The 12398-nt window shown below is 49.4% G+C and overlaps 1 protein-coding gene across 5 annotated transcripts in view; it reads left to right on the top strand.

Annotated features, from left to right (window-relative positions):
- The window catches only part of CTIF (cap binding complex dependent translation initiation factor), a 149413-nt gene that overhangs the window by 131879 nt on the left and 5136 nt on the right, over nucleotides 1-12398 (top strand). For all 5 annotated transcript variants that reach the window (XM_054810078.1, XM_054810079.1, XM_054810080.1 and 2 more), the window contains one exon: nucleotides 11347-11400. In XM_054810078.1, the coding sequence (XP_054666053.1) occupies nucleotides 11347-11400 (54 nt within the window). The remainder of the gene's footprint in view (nucleotides 1-11346; nucleotides 11401-12398) is intronic.

The raw sequence follows: 12398 nt of genomic DNA, 5'->3' as shown, positions 1-12398 counted from the left end.
GGAAATGGGATGCCCAAGCCCAGCCCACAGATCAGCATTGAAGATGTTCAGGGGTAAGGAGGGATTTTTACGGTGTGCAGCGGAGAGCCCCTTTGCAGATGAGAACCAGAGGACTATTGGAGCCATCAAATCTGGGGAGCTTGGGAAAAGAATAACAAAGCAGAGAAGTTAAATATAAATAAAAGAAAGAGCTTTCCTCCTATTCTTCCCTTGGAGCTTTAGGGGATTGAGGGCAAGCTGGAGGAGGGCATTGTTCCCAGGGAAAGGCTTTCCCCAGGGATGGTGGTGCTGCAGCCAGGGCACCATGGGCTTGGCCCTTGCCTGCTTCCAGCCCTGGCTGTCCTCACATGGGACCAGTGGTGGCATCTTCCAGGACCATGTTCCTCCACAAGTCTTTTATCTGGCTCAATGAAAACACTTTTAGCAGTTTTAGGAAGCTGTCCTGGCTCCCACACTTTATAGTCTAAGCGAGAGGGATGTCCCACTGTCTTCTCCCAGTCCCACAGCCCAATGCTCTCAACTCTGGCCTCACTTTATTTCACAAAACTGCACCAAATTTGTCCCTGTACATCTCCTTCTGCCTCTCCAGGATAGTGGGGAGTGAACATGCTGACAGCCTTGCTGCCCCAAAGCCTCTGCCCTATGCCCAAACACCAAGGACCACATTCAGCCCCACACCAACAACACTTTGCGTTGCACGTCTCCCAAAACCAGAAGAACCACCAAGGGATTTTGATTCTTGCAGCCTGGCCATATTCTTTTCTGTGTCAGCAAAAATGTAGAAAATGAGTTAAGACCAGGGACCAGCAAATGTCAGTTGAACCGTCAGTGGGGCAGGAGCACTCCAGAACCCTGTGCCTGGTGCAACAAGTGCCCTGTCACTGCTGAAAATGTAGAGATAATAATGTTATTTACCATCTGTTGTTCACTGATTGTCACCACTTTTGCCTTTCCTAGCTCTTTCCTAAGCATGGTTAGAGCTGGCCTTTCTTCATCCAGCTCTGTGCTGTCCATGGTTGCGTGTGTATCAATGGGGTTGGCATGGGCCAGCCCAGCTCACTGCCTTCTCTGCTTCATCCCCTGGTGCTGCTGGGGAGAAGTGTTAAGACTCAGACCTGAGCGACCTGACCCAGCTCTTGGTGTGGCTGAGGTCTGCAGGGAAGGAAGGGTCGTAGCCAGCTTGGACCCATAGTCATGATCTGCAGAAGGTGGGACAGATAAGTAGCGTCAGGGGATTTGGCTCCTCTTGTGTCTCAATGTCATCCTCAGTGGATGTTATCAGGACTTCAACCCAGGAGGTGCCTCTGGACCTTGGAGCTGCCACCTTCCTGCCAGCCCTCAGTCAGGACAAGCAGCTTTCAGCCAAGGTTGTTGGTGTCAAATGCTGCTTTGGATTAATTTGTTTGTTTTTTGACACCATTCAGCAGTTAGACCTGGCTTTACAGCCAGGTTACCTGAGCAGTTGTCTATGGCAGCAGAGCAAGGAGGTGGAAAAACTGGCTTACATACCTAAAGCTCAAGAAGATACCAGGTGGCAATGTCACTGTGGTCCTCTCAAGGCACCTTGCCGATTGGGGTCCCACAAGGGCAAGCAACATAGGGTGGGCTCTGCCCCCTCTCACCCGCCCTAATAACCCTATCCCACCCCTTACCTATGCCCCTGTGCTGGGCTTACTTGTTGAATGTTTAAGGTTCCTCTTGAGTCCTTCCTCCAGCCCGCTGAGGTCCCTCTGGATGGCAGCTCCTCGAGCACAACTTGGCGTCATCTACAAACTTCACAAAAGCATGCTCCTCACCTCCTCCAGGTCATGGATAAGGATGCTAAACAGGGCAAGTGCCAGGATAGATGCACCGGTACTCCTCATCACTGGTCTCCAGGCGTAGTTGGGTTATAATCCAATAGCTAGAACCCTCTGAGCCCAACCATCCAACCATTTTTTTTACCTATCTGGTTGTCCACCCATGATGTCCTAGGTTGGACACAAGGGAATTGGGTTCCAGGGGTGACAGGGAGCAGCCTTGCTGCTGCACCGTCCCACTCTCAGCACCTGTGGGTGCATCGGACAGGGCTGTTGGGGCAGGTTCGAAGCAAATCCGGGGAAGTGGCTTATCACAAAGAGGCTAATTAAACTGCAGAACTCCTTTGTGCAGGAGGCTCTGGCTGCAGGACCAATTCACAGAGGTCCCTCCAGCGTGAGTGGGTTATTGCTGCTGGGGATGGATGGGTACCCTGGGGGTTTCATCCTGAGTATCACCACCCACAAGGGAGATGTGGGCATTGACCTGACCCAAGACAGATGCTTTTATGGTCTTATTACCGACCCTGGGGACTGAGGGCAGCCCAGGAGCGGTGAATCAGCCCCACAGAGACAGCGGGGAGCAGACCCAGCAGGCTGGCAGCAGGCAGGACAGTTGCTCCTCTGCAGGAGTTGTCTCCTACCTCCAGTCTGGTTGGCAGAGATGGTCCCATTTCAGCATCGTTTAAAATATTGGCACGCTCTCATCACTTCCCTGCCTTGGTACATGCTGCTAACTGAAAGCCTCGGGGTGGTGGTGCAGGGAGGATAAATACTCCCTGTCTAATTGCCTTTCCCCCACGTCTGAGTCTGCGGTGCAGCATGTAGACGGGTATCCACTCCCCTCCCTTCTCTTCGTGCCTGTTATCTCCTGGGGCCATGCTGTGTAATTTAGCAAAATATTCTAACACGGTAATTAACGTCTGAACTTCAAGAGGGCACTGCCTTTTCACTGTCTCCTTCAGAGGAAGAGAGAGGAAAACCTTCCCGGCTGCAGTCAGATGAGCTAGGAGGGTGGTGATGTTTGGGAAAGAAAATTGTATCTTTTAACGTGTTTGGTGGTGTTTTTTTTTTAATCACTCTCACTTTTTAAAAAGCATCAGCCTTTTGAGTCAAAAAAAAAGGGTCTTTGACAGTATAATGAGATGCTAGGATTTTTAAGATTATTCTCCTAGTCAGAGAATGAGACAGAATTTTTCCTTTATTGGATGAGCAGAGGCTCAAAGGGCACCAGATCCTGACCCCATGCCACCCTTCCACCCAGGCAGCTCCACAAGGCCAGATCTTACCAGAGAAAATAAGTCCTCTATGAAGAAGGGGACTTATTTCCTCATAAAAGTCCCCTTCTGGTCTTCCCATCTGGTTCTGCAAAAATCAGTGGTTTGGTCTCCAGTCTGGTGGGACTGGGACAAACTGGGAAGTGGTTTGTAGGGGAAAGGATGGGGGAGGGAGGAGGGATGTGGGCATGGGAGGGAAGGGATGCCGAGGAAGGAGGGAGAAAGAGAAGACTGGGGATCAGGGACACAGTAAGAAAGAAGAAATGGGGACAACAAACAAGTGGGGAAATGTGGGAACGCAGAAGAGGAGAATTAAAGACCTGGAAGAGCTGGGAGAAAAGTCTGAGATTTGGAGCAAGCAGAGTACACTGGTGCATGGGGTGATGTGGACCTTCAGAGCCGTGGCAGGAGGTGATGTGCGTGAGCAGGGATCTACAAAGAGGAGGGATGGGTGCGTGTCTGTAGGACCACAGTCCCAGCAGAGATGGATGTCCCCGTGCCTCCATGCCTGCCGTGCAATAAATAAATAAATAGCCATGCACAAAGCTCCCACACAGGCAGATCCCCTATAGCTGTGCTGGCAAAAACCCTCCTGTGAATGCAGCTGGTATGCAAAAAAAAAATTCCCTTTAATCGACATCATTTTGGTCAAAGGGCAGAGTTAAGGGGAAGGAGATCGGGTGTTATTTGGGAGCGGATGAGGACAGACCAAAACGAGGAGGGCCACGCGATGCCTTTGAGCCCAGCTGTTCTGTTGAGTATTTTATGTACAGGAATATATATTCTTGGAAAGCTATGGGACTCATTTAGTCCCTGCATTAAAACCATAATGGCGTATTTTATATAGGGGAGGGGAAATGCCACCTTCGTTTCTCTGGGACCCATGGAGAAGGCAGAGGAAGCAATTAGGGCAGATAAAGAAATGAAGCTAGATACCATCTCACAGGATGGTCCCTCCTGCTCGCGTGGCTTTGTTTTTCTCCTTCGCCCTCCATACCAGGCATTGTTAGTTCCCAAAAACCCTTTCAATGGGATGTAAACACAACTATTTGCGTCTGCCGCCATGCGCTTTCTCCCTCTGCAGAGCCAGGAAAGCGGAGAGTGTCCGGTGAGCCAGGGTGGAGCCCGTCGCAATCAAGCGCGATGGTCTTGCCACTGTTTCTTTCCATGTTTTGTGTTTCCCCGGGACCCTTGGGATGAGATCACATCCTCCTCTCCCAGGGTTATTATGTCTTCGGCCAGGCAGGATGAAGCCGGCCGTCTGGGTGGCTCGGTCTCCCTGTGTGCGCAGACTGGGTGGCTCTGTCCGTCTGTCTTGGCCACCTTCAGGTCCTGAAGGCCCACCTCCAGCCAGGGGATGTGTAACCACCAGGCTACTGTTGGATTGCAGTTTCTGGGTTGATGAGTGACCAGATTTTCTTCACCATTGTCTCCAGTAATTGCCTCTTAATGGTTTCCATCTTTGCAGGAATCCCTTCTGTTGTTCCAGATCCGGGGAGAGAGAGTCATGTTTCATGGTTTCCCTTGTCTACAGTGGAAAGGAGTAGGAGGAGTTTCCCACGACTGGGTACAGGGTTTTGTTCCTCTAGCCTTAATTCAATTTGCTGTTAAGTATCTCTGAGTTCCTCAGGAGCCTGACAAGGAGGATGACCAACATTTTGGTTTACTCGATGCAATAAACAAACTAATCTCTTCTTACCATCCTCCCAGGGAGTCCTAGTTGGGCAACAGGAGAGCAGAAGTCTCCTCCTCAGCTCAGAGCAGCATGTCACTGTAAAAGGAGTAGATGCCACCAGACAAACTCCTTCAAGTTGTCTAAAAACAATAGGGAACGTGCCTACTATAGACACAGTCCTCGACACAGCCATGCTAGCACAAGCAGCTCCAGCCCAGAACTCCTTCCCCCTGTGCCACCTCCCCTGAGCAGCACCTTGTGTGACCAGCAGTGACCCATGTTGATGGCTTCTTCCTAATGGAGCGGCGCGACTTGCTGTCAGCATGTTCTCACCGGGGCTGCAATCAGGCCACCCCAGTCGGAGAACTGGGAAGAGGGACCCCTCCATGGCATGCATGGGCTAGTGGCACCTTGTGCACCTTCAGTGGACTTGAAGACTTCACCAAATCCCCAGACAGGGGTGAAGAAGTCTCACCTGACCTCCCTAGCTCCCAGGGTATGCCCAAAGAGGGTCTCAGTAACCCTTCAGAGAGGGTGGCACTGACAGAGCTTGTTGGTGGATGCAGGATCAGCCCAGCTGACCTTCTGATGTCCTGGGTCGAGGGGCTGATACTTCTAATGGGAGCAGATTGTAGAAATCCTGAAACTGGCCTTACTGGTGGAGTGTTTTGTAATTACTCATCCCCCACACCCTCGTTTGTACTTTGCATTTTTCCCAGTCTTGGCTGTTTTCACCACCCTGTGCCTTGTGACAGTAAGAAAAGTGGAGTTGTAGCAATTGCTTGTAGCTCAGAGAAATGCGTGACTCCCCATGCAGAGCAGCCAAGCAGTCCCATGGATTTTATCTCAGGCATCTTCCTTAAAGACTTGCAACAGTAGGTCAATAAGGGGCTGCTGGAAATGCAGAAAATTGCTATTGATGTCTTTCTGCGGAGAGCCTGTGAAGTGCAGCAGAGCCAGCTTGTGCTCCCAGGAGGACCCATCTAGCAGACCACAGAGCTTCCAGGAGGTTTTTGGGGCAAGGGTTCCCCAACTGTGGTCCATTAGACCACCAAGAGTGCCTGCAGAGTCGTGTCAGCAGGACAGCGCACCCCACACCTTAACAGCGGTTGCGGGAGGTGATCATAGTATCATAGAATCATGGAATGGTTTGGGATGAAAAGGACCTTAAAAGGCCATCTAGTCCAACCCCCCTGCCATGAGCAGGGACATCTGCAACCAGATCAGGTTGCTCAGAGCCCCGTCCAACCTGGCCTTGAATGTTTCCAGGGATGGGGCATCTACCACCTCTCTGGGCAACCTGTGCCAGTGTTTCGCCACCTTCGTTGTAAAAAATTTCTCCCCTGTATCTAGTATGAATCTCCCCTCTTTTAGTGTAAACCCATTACCCCTTGTCCTATAGCTACAGGCCCTACTAAAATGTCTGTCCCCATCTTTCTTATAGGCCCCCTTATAAGGGGGTCTCTGTCACTATCTCAACCACAAAGCTGGAACAGATCCATCTTGTTGAGGACAAAGCCCACCATGGCCCTTCCCAAGGGGTCCTCTGGTTAAAAACAGGACTGGGAAGCACCATCTCTCCTGCAGCCTCTTAAGTACAAAATATTAATTCTGCTTAAGCTCCGAGTGGCACAAGGAGCTGTTTTTTTCCTTCTTCCTATTTGAAATATGTCTCCGTTTTCACCTGATTCCTCGTTTTATAACATGCTACACCTGGATGATGAGTTTGCAACACTAGTTAGTTCCTTTGTGGTCGTGGTCCACGCTCCTCAGGGGGAATAACCAGCAGGCACCTCCTCGTGACCAACGCGTTAGATGAAAAGCATACCTGTGGGCAGGGACCGCAGAGCGGTTGTGGGGCTTGAGCTTCACGCCCGAGGCTGTCTGGATGTCCATGCATGTTGCCACCTGGATGGATGAACCTGAGATGCCCGTTGGGGAGCCAGGGCAAGCGGCACGTGGGCTGCGGTTGGTCCAGCTTTCACTGGGTCTCAAAGACATCCCGACATCTCCGTGGCTCTGGGTAGATATTTTCAAGCTTGCTGTGCTTTCACGCTGGAGTCATCACCAAAGCATCAGAAAACACTGCACGCTAAGAGGTAGTTTGTGGCAAGCGTTGCTTATATGTCATTTTGCAAGCGATATCATACACAATAATTAGTACTGTGCCTTGCAGGAGAAATATCGTTGCAGCTGGTAATGGTAATGTATGCGTTGGGCTGCTCCCACTCCGTCTCCCATGAAGAACTGCTGAAGAACACAATTAAACCTGCACGGTTTGGTGATAAGGGATGGTGGGGCAGGTTCTCCGGTCCTGCTCATGGCGTGGGCACCCCTGAGAATACAAATAAGCACTTTAGCTTCTCAGCAGCCCAGATGATCTCAGAAAGCAGATAATAAACCCAAATATTCGTGGGTATGTGAATCCCATCGGCTTAGCTCTCTGGTTTGCTCCTGGTGGTCTGCACCGCATGCATGTGCATCGTTTGCTGTTCAGGAGGACCAAGTTGGTTCTCTCCATGATGAAGCACAGTTGCAGTTTTGGGGCTTCTTTGCCCCCTCAACTGCCATTGCATGCCCACCCCATGTGGCTTATGATGCTTACCTCTGCAAAGATGTAAAGAGCAGGTTTTGGGGCCATGGAGGCCAAGGAAGACTGGTCCCAGTAGCATGCCACAGAAACCAGTTGCACTCCAGAAGCACCCTGCAAGGCACTGCAGCTCCCCCAACCACACACAGCACATCCAGGAGCAGACCTTACAATTTATTTTGGGTTGGTATGAAAATATTTAGCTCTCGGAGCCCACCCAGGAATGCTGGCCTTGCAGACGACTTTGCCCAGTGCTTCACCTCTCAGCAGGACACAGAAATTTGGAAGAGGAGCCCGATATCTTCCACCAGTCTGCAAAGCTGCTAGTCCAGCACCAGAAACAAAAGTGAGAAGCCTTTCGCAACCGAGGTTGGGTATTATATGACTGGCCAGGCAGATTCTGGCATGCAGCCTCCTCTCTTAGGAAATCAAGCAGACTCTTTGTCTGCTTTCCAGCAGGAACTGCTGCTTTCATTGCCCGGCTTCGCCCGATACGGGGGAAACCGGCTGGAGAGCAAAGGGAGGTTTTTTCTCGCAGACAGCCCCAGCCTCCGGGGGATGATTACAGGTTAAACCGAGAAGCGTGTGAGTCTCAGCTCACCTGCCCTGTCGTCTGCCTCACGCTCCTTTTTCGACTCCCTTGTCCACGTTCGTCAGCCAGTTTGAACCGTGTGGGAACCTGGTGGAGAGGGATGGGATGGTGTCCGTGGTAGGATTTGGGCAGATGCACGCAGCTGGGAGGAGTGGTTGTAAATAGTTAAATAAATAATAATTCCAGTCTGGGAGTGCTAATTTAATGGGTATAGCATGTTTACGTTAAAATATTTTAAGTAAATATGAATTAGATTGCAAACGATGAATGCAATTGGTTGGGTTCAGGTTTATGGTCATGCAAGTGCCAGTACTTCAGGGTTATGATTTCCCCGGAGGTCTCGAAGCATTTGCACCATTTTTTCTTGCAGTGCTGTCAGGGCTAACACAAGTGTCAAAGTGTTTTGGGAAATGCTGTGCTCCTGCTGAAGCTACCACCTCACTGCTTTGAGGTGCATGGTGCTTGCACAGGGGGAGCAGTCATAGGTGGGTGGGGATGAAGAAATTGAGAAATGTGTGAAAGATGTCATCGGTGGATGAGGACATCGATGGCAGGACCCCAGGCAGCACAATCTTTGCAGTGCAACCCTTGCTGGCTACCTTTAGCAGCAGTTTCTCATGTGTCTATGCCATGCTAGGGAGAGAAAACTGGCCTCCTTGTTCTCCTCCTGTCCCAGCATGCAGGGGTCAGCATGAGATAGCTGGTGCCTACACCCTGGGGAAGCTCCAGAGCCCCCCTCCAGCATGCAAGAAACACACATGCAGAGGCACATGCAGAGAAACAGTGACATCTTTCTGATCCTCCTGGATTCAGACCGTTGCACTGATGCAGGTGGCTCTCAACCATCTGTGGGTATGGACTTGGGCTCTGGTTCCCATAGCATCAGCAGATCTGCCTGCTGGGCCCTGCTCCACTGCACCAGGCCATACTTGTGTTTGGTGGGCAGGTTGTGAGCTTCCCCAACCCACATCTATATCACAGGCAGAGGTTGAACTGTGGCCTTTGGGACCAGCATCTCTTGGTGCATCTGGAGCAGTGGAGCACGTGGTGCTTGGATGGATAAGGTGGAGCATATGGTGTCTTATTGGATGAGGTAGAACACATGCTGCCTGGATGGACGAGGGGGAGCACATGGTGCCCTGATGGACAGGATGGAGCACATGCATTCTCCTTGTTCAGCCAAGTCACATCAGATGAGCTCCAGGAGGGCAGCATGAAGGTAGCGGGTGCCTGCCCAAGTCTGGGGGCAGGATGTGGTCTCTGTTTCATCATGGGTAGATAAGACTATTCCTGATTAGCCAAATATCTGAGCAGTCTTTGACAGCCTTTGGCATATTCACAACCTTTTGATGTAGTGTCCCAACTCTGCGGGTGGGAAGCTGGAGCAAGAAAAGCCCAAGTGAAGTGGCAGCCTTTCCCTGACCACATATCTCTGGCAGAGAGCAGGATCATTGAGGAGACCTCGGCAGAGGAAGGGCCACCATAGGTCCTTCCTAGTCAATCCTAACTCCACTTTTCTTGCTTTAATTTTCATGTTAAGCTCTTTAGTAAAGAATAGCAAAAATAGGAAAGGTGGATACAGGTTTAATTTGCAGCCCTGCTTCATGCCATGCTCACAAGCTAAATACCCCAGGAGTGAATTTCAGGACTACTGCCTGTTCATACTTGTCCCCACTTGATATTTTTTTTCTTTCTTGTTGGTTTTAAAATAATCTCATGTTTTTTCGCAAAGAATTTGTGAACTGTTCGTTAGAATTTATCTCAGAGCATGTGGCTTGGGCTTAACTAACATTTTCCAAACAACTCAGCAGAAAGATAAACTTGGGGGAGAATTGTTGCATATCTTCAAAACCCTTGCCGAACCTTTGGCTAACGCAAGATAAAAACTGGTGGACCACATGCTCATCGAGATGCTGTAAACATCGTCTTCAAAGAAAACAAACTGCTGTCTGCTGAAAACAGAAAAGGCTGAAGACAAAACTTTGAGAGCAATGATAATTCCTTGAATTACCTCTATTATTCCTAGCTATTTTCCAGCAGCTGTGGAACTGGTAAACAAATAGGTGTTTATTTGTAAAGGAAAGAAACATGAAAAAATGAGAGTAGGAAGGAGAGATTATAAGGCTGTGAGTCACAATTTTGATTTGCACTAAAGAATGTGACTTTAGAGCACATTTAGTTACACCAAGCAATTTTTATATGGGCAGTTTTAATCAGTCCAACCACTTTTCCAAAGTTTGCCTTTCCCTGATGAATTTTAGATACTAATAAGGCCAGTTTTCCCAATTTTTGTCCTTTTCTTCAATGTTTAGTGCACACACTCAGCTCCCCGCTGCACACAGGGATTAGCTCAGGGCCAGCAAGGCTTCTTCAACTAAAGGTGATGGAGTGAAAGCGGCTGTAGCTTCAAGCGTTGCCAGCACAAGTGATTTTATCAGCTGCCTGATGGTACAATGTTTTTCATGACACTCCAACTCACTTTGCTGGCTGATTGAGAATCTCAGTATTTTTATCTGCTTGAAAAACAACCAGAAAACTGTGCTTTCTCATGCGGTTTTAGCAAAAAGCCTGAAACTGCGTCTTTGTGCTTGTGACAAAGTCATAAAGATGAAAACAAAGAAAAATGTGTTGTTTTGATCTGGTTTCAAGAGTCCTTGCTATCGTGATTTCAAGGTTTGTGGGGTGAGACGTGCTGAGCTCCTACGCTTTGCTATTGCCAGGTAGAGCCGTTGACCCTCCTCGTGCTCCCCGAGTCTGAACCGAGAGGGGCGAGCATCTTCCTTCACCATCCTACGCCACGCACAGCAATGTTTTACGTCTCTCTTGACAGTTGCTCATGCTTACAAGCTCACATTTGTCTTGCGAAGTTCATGGAGAGCAGAGCGGGGTTGGAGTTGGTGCACGTAAGACACCATAGTTTCACTGCAACCCATTGCACTTGCACCACTATATAATCAGTCTAGAAGGAGCCATATTAATTACCGTGTATTGGATGTAATGCTTTCCCATCAGGTGATTTTGTGGCTGTTAGAATTGTCCCCACGGGGACAGAGAGATTTGGTGGTGGGTGGCTGCCTCTTGGGCAAAGCCCTTCCCTTCCAAACAGCTGCTCCCAGGGCGGTGCTATTCAAATGTTGTCGTCTGATGGTTGTATTTAGTCGCTGTGTATGTGAAATGAGTGCATTTTCTCATTGCCTGCTATGGGATAAAAAAAGCAATGTAACCTAAATAAAATTTATTCTGAAAGCAGTTAACCTAACTTATCTATATTCTGCCCTGCTTGCTGTCTCTCAGCAGTGGATACGCTGGTGATACCCTTTACCCCATGTTTTGTCACTGTTTATCTTGATTTTTTGTTTTGATAATTACTCTTTTCTCCCCTCTTTCTCACCGCTGCTCTCTTCTTTCTTTTGCAGTTGTTGCAATCTCAGGATGTGAAGGAAGACGCTGTGCTTTGCTGCTCCATGGAGGTAGGGAAGCACCTGCACCACCCACCCTGGTCTTGCTTTGCCCCTTCTGCCCTCGGCTACGCACGTGTCAAGCAGCTATTAGATGTTTCCAAACCCAAACAGCAGTGTTGCTTCTTTGCGTTGTAGAACCACAGAATGGTTTGGGTTGGAAGGGACCTTTAACGTCCATCCAGTCCAACCCCCCTGCCACGGGCAGGGACATCTTCAACCAGATCAGGTTGCTCAGAGCCCCGTCCAACCTGACCTTGAATGTTTCCAGGGATGGGGCATCTACCACCTCTCTGGGCAACCTGTGCCAGTGTTTCACCACCCTCAGCATAAAAAAATTCTTCCTTATATCTAGTCTGAGTCCACCCTCTTTTAGTGTAAACCCATTACCCCTTGTCTTATCACTACAGGTCCTACTAAAAAGTCTGTCCCCATCTTTCTTATAAGCCCCCTTGAAGTATTGAAAGGCCACAATTAGATCTCCCCGGAGCCTTCTCTTCTCCAGGCTGAACAACCCCAACTCTCTCAGCCTGTCTCCATAGCAGAGGTGCTCCAGCCCTCTGATCATCTCCATGGCCTCCTCTGGACTTGCTCCGACAGCTCCATGTCCTTCTTGTCCTGGGGACCCCAGAGCTCGATGCAGCACTGCAGGGGGGGTCTCACCAGAGTGGAGTAGATAAAAGACATCACCATGAGAGAAGAGATGGCCTTTGAGACTCTATCACTGGACTTTTGATGCATGTGAATGGATGCAAAAAGTTTGGTAGCTGGGGCCCCATCACAAAATTGTATTATCCTGGTTCCTTCAAATCTCACCCTACATTTTCTTTTTAAGCACAAAACCACCTGTATTGGAGCAAAAATTGCCCTGTGGCTCACACAGAGAGGTTTGCTGTGCTCAGCAGCAGCTTTGCAGAGAAATGCTGGTACAAATATAGCAGAGTTTCATTAGTTTTACTTTTGGGAAGTGATTGACTGGTGGGGATGGATGCTTTCCTTGCAGAGATCAG

This window comes from Grus americana, chromosome Z, assembly GCF_028858705.1.
Source record: "Grus americana isolate bGruAme1 chromosome Z, bGruAme1.mat, whole genome shotgun sequence".
NCBI classification, from domain to species: Eukaryota; Metazoa; Chordata; class Aves; order Gruiformes; family Gruidae; genus Grus; species Grus americana.
This window is presented reverse-complemented; position numbering and strand designations above follow the sequence as displayed.